The sequence below is a fragment of the Triticum aestivum genome, chromosome 2B (genome assembly GCF_018294505.1).
Source record: "Triticum aestivum cultivar Chinese Spring chromosome 2B, IWGSC CS RefSeq v2.1, whole genome shotgun sequence".
Classification (NCBI taxonomy): Eukaryota; Viridiplantae; Streptophyta; class Magnoliopsida; order Poales; family Poaceae; genus Triticum; species Triticum aestivum.
The window spans coordinates 517,740,652-517,750,170 of record NC_057798.1 but is presented as its reverse complement, the minus strand read 5'-3'; the positions used below and the strand labels follow the sequence as shown (position 1 = coordinate 517,750,170).

At 50.9% G+C, this 9,519-nt stretch overlaps 1 protein-coding gene across 1 annotated transcript; it reads left to right on the top strand.

The window, feature by feature from the left end:
• The first annotated feature begins 2,162 nt into the window (after positions 1-2,162).
• LOC123039278 (DNA-binding protein MNB1B-like) lies at positions 2,163-8,489 on the top strand. The gene is made up of 7 exons (XM_044462506.1): positions 2,163-2,209; positions 2,307-2,384; positions 2,467-2,505; positions 7,943-8,023; positions 8,098-8,155; positions 8,262-8,306; positions 8,400-8,489. The coding sequence occupies exons 1-7, from the start codon at positions 2,163-2,165 to the stop codon at positions 8,487-8,489; spliced, it is 438 nt and encodes a 145-aa protein (XP_044318441.1).
• The last annotated feature ends 1,030 nt before the right edge of the window (positions 8,490-9,519 follow it).

Here is a 9,519-nt window from a genome sequence, read left to right as displayed (position 1 = left end):
GTGCACCCATTGAATCAACTCTTGATGCAAAAGAACCAATGTTTAATCATTTTGATATGACCTCTAATCTTGGTGATGATTCTGTGTCAAATGACTTATTGCATGTTTGCTTATTTAAGCATGTTGTAGCATGTAAATTTGATGCAAGTAAGGTTTACTCACCAATGTTGGGATGGTTTAATGATGAACATTATCAATCTTTTGATATGAATAAGAGCTTCACTTATATGTGCAAACTGATTTGCAATATTTTCATGCCTTCTACTTCTTGTGATACTATTTTGGCTTTATATTATATGAACTATGAAAGTTACTCATGTATACATGTGTCATATGTGCAAAAACAAGGGAAGTAAAAATGGATGACATATACATATACAACATGTGCACCTTGTCTTTTTTGTTAGCCACATTTCAGATTAAGCAATGCCGATGACGACTTTGTTTTCAAGAAGGGGAGGATTATGAGGACATGACTACCTTGGATACGACCAAAAAAATTTGCATACATGCATATCTGTGAGGTGATTTGTAATGCAAACTATACAATAATTTATTTATGTTATCCAGGACAAAAATATTTCACAGACTTTTGTGCCATGTCTAATTGCAGGTGTATGGGACATTTGTATCCACATATGAAGATAAGGGAAAAAGAGAAGTTTAGGTGCTATTCAAAAAGTCCTCTCACGTCACTTTTGGGCCAAGAGAAGACATAGTCCAAGTCTCTCATGTTCTGGACTCAGATTCAGACTACAGAGACATACCTGAATCAAAACGCCAAGATCTCTTTTATCAGGACTCCGAATTGGGTGATTCTGTTTTTGTTGGAAAGTAGATTTTGTGCTCTTTCCAACCCAATTGGATTGACCCTCAAATTCGTCTGGAGCGTTGAGATATTGACGAAACAATTTGACGCTGCAGCAGAATCCGAGTCAAACTACAAGTCCAAAGGTGTTGCATCACCTCCACTTGGGCTCATGGGCCTTGTCCGGCCTAGGGTTGGTTTTAGGATGCCTTGGGACGTCCCCCCCCTCCTTGGTTGCCACCCTTGCTCCTATATAAGTAGATCAATCTAGTAGCTTTTCCTTGGGATTTGTTTAGTTAAAAGTTAGCCAACGCAACTTCGTATACTTCGTTTGTGTCAAACGACCAGACCAAGACCGCTTTCGGATCCCCACCTTTATCAATACTCCATCTATATTCGCAATATTCAGATGGCTTTTATCATATTCTTGCTTGTTCTTCGATTGCATGCAGGAATAGACTTTCGTGGTCAGGCTAATCGTGCTTCCATCATCCTCAGTAACCTTAGGAGAATGGCTTAGCGATTGCTAAGGCGCAAAGTCGTGCACGTTGTAGTCGGATCGTCAAAGTCGACTCCACCAAATCTACAACCATCATCTCATCGAAAGATCGGGACACTCTTGCCTATATCACAATGGATCCTCTATTGCTGATATCGCGCTTGACATTTGGAAGTTGGTCAGAACTCAGACGATCAACCGCAGATCAATCAAGGAAGGGTTGCTCAATCATCATTGCAAACGATATCACTGGTGAGCTATCTACAGAGGGGCTTGTTCAACTAATTGCATTATGAATATCCTGGTTGTGGTGTAGCGTGTTCCAGATCGAAGGATATTGCAGTATGGAGATGGCACCAATGAGGTGTCTATACATCGGCCTCAACATATCATATGCTCTTCCAAGGAGCTGTGAGGATAGCATATGTGAAGGCGCTCTAGAACTAATGGGCGCCGCTGTTTTGCAAGCTTTTTATGTGGCTGGCGATGTAGTATCATATTTGGACCTCGGACTGGAGATGCAAACATGGACTACAAGATGCTCCCTCGCCTTGCTTTTTGTGCCATCAAGAGGAGGATAATGTGTACCCATTCTTCTAAATTGCATCTACTACCGTGAGGTGTGGCACCTCACTTTCTGTGATTTGGGTTTGGCTGCATTTGGCCCAGTACCTGACCTAAGGACAAAGAGGCGCTCAAAAAAGAAAAGAAAAGAAAAAGAAAAAGAGGCGATTGGCCCGATCTCTTTTATACCCTAGCTGCAGCTCGCCTCTGGTCTCCCTCGTTTCCTTTCCCCGGAACTCCTCAACTCGGGCGCTCGATTCCTGGCTTCGCCTCGTGCAGAGTTGTTCAGAGATGACTGCATCCACGGGCGCCGCCGCCACGGACGAGGCCGACAGCAAGTAAGAATCAAAACTGAATCTTGTTTCTGTGATGCAAGAGACATCCCTAGTTTTGGTGCGTCGAGCCGCGGATCCATAACCTTGGATTCCTACGCAGATCGGCAGCGAAGAGCGATGGTGCGGAGGAGCGGAAGCCCTCGACCAAGTGCGGGAAGGGGAAGAAAGCCAAGGGCAGGTAAGAATCCAGTCGATTTGTGTGATGCAATAGAGGTTAATTTTGGTGCGTCGACCCATGTCCTTTTCGATGTTCCACGCAGGTTGGGGGTGAAGAGCGATGGAGCGGAGAAGCCGAAGACCCATGTGTCACGCCTGCAGATGACGATCTGCAGCGGACTGCAAGTGCAGTTCAGTAACTACTGTTAACTGAACCGCAACTGGTGTGTGTGTTGTGTTTGGGCCGGAGGCCATGTGGTGTGTTGGGTCACAGCCCATTGTGGGTGTGTGTGTGAGCCCGCGGGGACAGCTACTTAATGTACCGTGACGGAATGCGTGGGGAGCGAGAATGAATATTGAATCTCCTTTCCCCTTCGCCAAGCTCCCTCCTCATCCCTGCTTTCTCCTCTCCGATCAGATTTCATCCCCTTCTCCCCTCCTCCCCCTTGGGTCATGACAATCTGGTAATCAGAGCCTCCGAATTTTTTTTTCCGCCACCACCGTCGCTGTCGCTGTGTCCTCGATCGGCGGTAACACCCACCGAGCTAGGTGCGAGCTGCCCCGGCGCGCTCGCTCGAAATCCTACTCGGGGTTCGCTTTGATCTGGATCGCGACCACGGCACCGTCCAAGCCCTCCGCGCAGACCCGTCGCGTGCTGGATGCGATGACGGAAACCACCGACAAGATGCAAGGCCTCCTCGAGACCATCCTGCGCCGCCTCGACAACCACCAGAAGACCGCCGACGAGCGCCACCACGCACAAGTCGCCTACAACGACCAAGTCTCCAACGAGCTCAAGAACTTGGCGAAGCAGATCGATCTGACGCAGGCGGATGTGGATGAGGCCCGCAAATCCGCTCCGCCTGTCGATCCCGCCGCGACAAGCCATCTCGGGGCATCTGGGTCCGGAGCGTCGACGATCTCAGGCCCCTTCCACCCCGCACCACCACCTCCGCCTACGATGACCCGTCCACCCCCGCCACCACCACTCTACACGGAGGGCGCAGCGCAGCTGCCGTTCGCCCGGCTCGTCAACCATGGGCCGCCCCTGCTGCTGCAAAACTCTCCCACGGCGTACGAGCGGGGCGCCGAGCAATACACCAAGCCGCCCAAGCATCTGGCTGGAGCGGTGTCTCTCTTACTTCGAGCTCTACCGGGTGCCGCAGCACAGTTGGGTCGCCATCGCCGGCCTGTATATGGATGGGCTTGCAGCCATGTGGCTTCAGGCGTACAAACAGACGCACCCTGCTCTGTCGTGGCCCGCCTTCAGGACAGCAGTGGAAGCAGAGTTTGGACCTGAAGAATTCGAAGCGCAGATGCATCAGCTAGTGCAATTGCGTCAGACTGGGAGCGTGCAAGAGTATCGCCAGCAGTTCGAGACATCGATGTATCACTTGCTGTCTCTGGATCCGCACTTGAGCCCGCAGCTTTTCATCTCACAGTTCCTGCTGGGCCTCAAGGATGAACTCCGGCTGGGCGTCCGCCTTCAGGCCCCCTCCAGTATCACTCGAGCAGCAGTGTTTGCAAGGATTCAGGAAGAGGAGTTGGAGCGACAACGCACACAACGCCATCGGATCGTGCCAGTGGGTCGCCCACCTCCTCACGCATCTACAGCAGCCATCATTCCAGTCCGGCCAGCACCAGCGCAACTGCGGCCAGCGAACGATGATTTTGCTCGGGAACGACAACTACGAGAATTCCGAAGAGCTAATGGCTTGTGCTTCCGTTGTGGGGATAAGTACTCCCGCGAGCATCAGTGCAAACGCACGGGGCAGATTCTGATGATTGAAGTGGGGGAATTCGGAGAAATTCTGTCCGACGACACGGTGCACGCCCTTCAGTTGTTGGATGCACCAGCTCAACAGGAACCCGAATGCTGCTCCCTGAGCCAGCATGCCATGTCCGGCGAGGAAGGGCCATCTACACTTCGCCTACGCGCTCAAGTAGGCGATCAGGTCATGCTGTTGTTGGTCGACTCCGGGAGTTCCCACAGTTTCATTAGTGAACACTTCACTGCCCGGATTGCTGCCAAGCCCGAAGATCTGCCTCCTGTGTCTGTTCGGGTGGCCAATGGGCAACGGCTGTTATGCAACAGAATGGTGCGCAAACTGGCCTGGCAAGTGCCCGGTCACACATTCCACACTGATCTTCGGGTATTGCAACTGAGTGCCTACGATGGCGTGCTGGGAATGGACTGGCTCTCTGCCCACAGTCCGATGTTGTGCCACTGGGAACTGAAGACGATTCAGTCTGACACCGAGGGCAAGGCTGTGAAACTCCAAGGGATCACAAACACCAGTAGGCCTCCAATTTCAGAGCTAGATGCTTATGAGCTACACAGAATGGAAATAGCCAACGATATCTGGACAGCGGCTCTGGTCACCGTGGAGAAAACTGATGAACCACCATCTGCACCGGTCCCCGCCAACATTCAGAAGGTTCTGCGCGAGTATCAAGATGTGTTTGCAGAACCAACCACCCTACCTCCACGTCGCCAATACGATCACAGCATCAACCTGGAACCAGGCACTCCGCCGATCAACACAAAGCCGTATCGCTACTCACCGGCGCAGAAGGATGAGATTGAACGGCAAGTTAAGGAGATGCTCGACTCGGGCCTCATCGCGCACAGCATGAGTCCCTACGCTGCACCCGTGCTATTGGTGAAAAAGAAGGATGGCAGCTGGCGCTTTTGTGTTGATTTTCGACGACTGAACACAGCAACAGTGAAGAACAAATTTCCACTTCCTGTGGTCGACGAACTGCTCGACGAATTGGCCGGGGCCAAGTACTTCTCCAAGATCGACTTGCGCGCGGGATATCACCAAATCCGTATGAGGGAAGAAGACGAAGAAAAAACAGCTTTCAAGACTCATCACGGCCATTACCATTTTCGCGTCATGCCATTCGGTTTGTGCAACGCGCCAGCCACGTTTCAGTGCCTGATGAACACAGTCTTCGGCCGTTATGTCCGTAAGTTCATCATCATTTTCCTGGATGACATCTTGGTTTTCAGTTTTGACCTGCAAGAACACGAACAACACCTGCGCCTCACCTTGGACCTCCTTCGTGAGCACCAGCTGTTTGCCAAGGCCAGCAAGTGTTCATTCGCGCAAACCAGTATTGAGTACCTCGGGCACGTGATCTCACAAGACGGCGTTGCCACAGACACAAGCAAGACCAGTGCTATGCAGGCCTGGCCCGTGCCCTCGACACCAACCGAGCTGCGGGGATTCTTGGGATTGACAGGCTATTACCGCAAGTTCGTTCCTCACTATGGCATCATCGCCAAGCCTCTGACGCAGCTCCTCTCGAAGAAAGGGTTTGTTTGGAACGACACGGCTCAGCGAGCGTTCGACATGCTCAAGCAGGCGATGACGAGCACGCCAGTCTTGGCCCTTCCCAACTTCACACGCCCGTTCGCCATCGAAACGGATGCCTGTGACACGGGCGTGGGCGCGGTGCTCACCCAAGATGGCCATCCTGTCGCCTATCTCAGCAAGGCTCTAGGGGTGCGGAATCAGAAGCTCTCCACATACGAAAAAGAATTCCTCGCCGTGATGATGGCCGTCGACAAGTGGCGACCGTACCTGCAACGTGCCCCGTTCGAGATTGTCACCGATCACAAAAGTTTGTGTGCACTGGGCGATCAGCAGCTGGTCACCGATCTGCAACGCAAGGCTATGTCAAAGATGGTTGGCCTCCAATTCTCCTTCCGTTACAAGAAAGGCGTCGACAACGGCGCCGCGGATGCACTGTCCCGGTCGGCCATCTGCTGGAGCTCGACGCGCTGTCCATGTGCCAACCCCAGTGGCTGCAAGAGGTGGCGAACTCTTACGAGACTGACCCTGAGTCACAAGAGCTGCTCGCCAAGCTGGCAGTTGTGGGCGAGGACGATCAAGGTCGGGCACTGCAGAATGGAGTAATACGTCAGCACGGCCGCCTGTGGATCGGCGCCAACTCCGCGCTCCAGACCAAGCTCATCGCCGCGCTTCATCACAGCGCGGTCGGGGGCCACTCGGGAGCCACAGCCACTTACCACAGAGTACGCAAGCTCTTTGCCTGGCCCGGCCTCAAGCGCGCCGTGGAAGACTTCGTTCGTCAGTGCGACATCTGCCAGCACGCCAAGCACGAGAACCTGCACCCGGCCGGCAAGCTTCAACCCCTGCCGATTCCGGACGCGCCATGGCAAGATGTGACCATGGACTTCGTCGAGGGTCTACCCAAGTCTGAAGGCTGCGACTCCATCTTGGTCGTCGTCGATCGACTCACCAAGTTCGCGCACTTCGTGCCACTCCATCACCCCTTCACGGCGGCGCAGGTGGCCCGCGCGTTCTGGGAGCACGTCATAAAGCTGCACGGCGTCCCTCGCTCCATCGTTTCCGATCGCGACAAGATCTTCACCAGTGCAATGTGGCGAGAACTGCTCACTGCGGCCGGCACCAAGCTCCTCTACTCCACCGCCTACCACCCCCAGACGGACGGCCAGACGGAGCGGGTCAACCAGTGTCTGGAGATGTACCTGCGTTGCGCCGTCCACGACAACCCGCGGCGATGGCGCAAGTGGCTTCCGGCAGCAGAGTTCTGGTATAACTCCACACACCACGCGTCTCTCAAGTGCTCGCCGTTCAGAGCGCTCTACGGCGTTGACCCCAACCTGGGGGGGGGGTTACCTCACTTCAGCGCCGACTCAACCCCGGGCACACCTGTGGAGGATCTGGACTGGGCAGCACACACTGAACGCCTCCGTGCTCAGCTTGCTCACGCTCAGTCGCGTTTCAAGAAGCAGGCTGATCGACACCGTGCCGAGCGCGCGTTCGACGTCGGCGAGCAAGTGCTGCTCAAGCTGCAACCGTACGCCCAGTCGTCGGTTGTGAATCGCCCTTGCCGGAAGCTCTCCTACAAGTTCTACGGGCCGTTCATGGTGACCGAACGGATCGGCAACCTGGCGTACCGTCTTCATCTTCCAGCCGACAGCCGAATCCATCCGGTATTTCATGTTTCTCAGCTGAAGCCGTACACCCCTGATTACACTCCCGTCTTCTCCGAGCTGCCGCAGGTGCCAGATTTGGTCACCAGTGAGACGGAACCAGTGGCCATTGTGGAGCGTCGTATGATGAAGAAAGGAGATGCGCCAGTAATTCAGCTACAAGTGCAGTGGTCCAATCGGTCCCCAACAGCCACAACCTGGGAAGACTATGCCACCTTAAGGGAGCGCTACCCCTCGGCCTGCATCTGGGAAGGAGCTTCTTCTCAAGACGGGGGCAATGTCACGCCTGCAGATGACGATCTGCAGCGGACTGCAAGTGCAGTTCAGTAACTACTGTTAACTGAACCGCAACTGGTGTGTGTGTTGTGTTTGGGCCGGAGGCCATGTGGTGTGTTGGGTCACAGCCCACTGTGGGTGTGTGTGTGAGCCCGCGGGGACAGCTACTTAATGTACAGTGATGGAATGCGTGGGGAGCGAGTAATGAATATTGAATCTCCTTTCCCCTTCGCCAAGCTCCCTCCTCATCCCTGCTTTCTCCTCTCCGATCCGATCTCATCCCCTTCTCCCCTCCTCCCCCTTGGGTCATGACACCATGACCTTTCCGATGTTACACTGGGGTTGGCGGTGATGAGCATTGCAGAGGATGAAACGCTCGCCCTGCTCACCTACCAGTGAGATGAGATCCTCCACGTCTTTTCAGATTGTTGTTCGGTTTTTCTCGTCGGCGCTGATTTGATTTTGTTAGGAACCAGTTCTGGATGAGGCACTTTAGAGACGTCTGTGACAGGCCGTCAGTAGATGCTGTTAGTTCGACCTTCAATGCCTCCTTACCTCTATCAGAAGGCATAATGATTTGTTTCCATTGTTTCGTGGATGAATGATAATTTGTTTCTCATGGAAACCTTTCAGATTAGAAAGCAAGCTGCTGAAAATTGGAAATTCTTTAACGATTCGGTAAGACAGCTTTTAATCTTATGTAACTTTTGCCGTGCTGATTTGTGGTTGATACATACATGATTAGAGTACATGGATGGATCTGTGTTGCAGGACAAGGCCCCTTATGTAGCCAAGGCCCGTGTGCTCAAAATAGGCAGGGCTCGGATTGCTGAGTTCAAGAAGGTTGAGACAAAGACCTAGCGCTTTTACCTATTTTTATTACCGTGCTAAGCTAAGCGTCCTCTGCAGATATAATTCTCTTTCATCAGATATATTATTTCCAATAACAATAGATAATCTCTTCTACTTTACCTTTCATTGGAAGAATAATTTAACTATTTGTGTTTGCACATTTAATTTTCTTTCTTGTTGATCCAGCTTCTCCTTGAACTTTTATGGATTTCTTTCCCTTGTAGAAACTGATGTTGACGGAGGAGATGACAAACAAGATGGTGAATCTGAAAATGTGAACACACAAGATCTCTAAGATGTGTCTGAACTCTGAATAGGTGATTTGCATTTTTCATTTTGCTATCTGTGTATCTTTTTGATTGGTTACTCAATTAGCCGGTAATGCATGTTCTCTTGTTTTGTATTATAAGGTGTCTGTTTGTATGGATTTAATTAATTTCTGAACTAGCTAGTTTTTAGATTTATACATATGGCTATGAATTAGATACCATACGCTCCTGCTTTCTACTCTGTGAGCCTCTCATATGCATGTTAATACAAAGTAAGGCTCACATGGCCATATTATCTTGAAAGTTCAGTATTTGTCTCTGATGGAGGCACCCATGGTATCATATATGTTGCCAAAAACAGGAGAACATGATTGTCAGCAATAGAAGTAGAACATTAACTTAGTTCTATTCTTGTTCATTCAATGTTTCTATTGTTGGTTTTGTCTAGTAATAATGCTGAAATAATTCAGTTTTCGATCTGATAACCTTTCTAATTTCCACAATGAGTTAGATATCATAGCTCTTCTGCTTTCTAGTCTGTGAGCATAATTGTCACTTGACTTGAATATCAACCTGAAGCCTGGGATGATATATGTAGCCAAAAACATGTGAACATGATTGTCAACAACATAAATAAACTGATATTGTTCGTTCAGTATCTCTATTGTTGGTTTTGTCCAGTAATGCTGAAACGATTCAGCTTTGGGTAACTTTGTTGTTATAATTTTCACAATTTTCAAGTTGACTCAAGTCATGCAAAATTGTGAGAT

Coding starts and splice junctions, on each gene's coding strand:
- LOC123039278 (XM_044462506.1), top strand. CDS start 2,163: ATGACTGCATCCACGGGCGCCGCCGCCACGGACGAGGCCGACAGCAA. Junction 2,506..7,942: donor GGAGCGGAGAAGCCGAAGAC/CCATGTGTCACG, acceptor TGGGTCATGACA/CCATGACCTTTCCGATGTTA. Junction 8,024..8,097: donor CTCGCCCTGCTCACCTACCA/GTGAGATGAGAT, acceptor TGATTTTGTTAG/GAACCAGTTCTGGATGAGGC.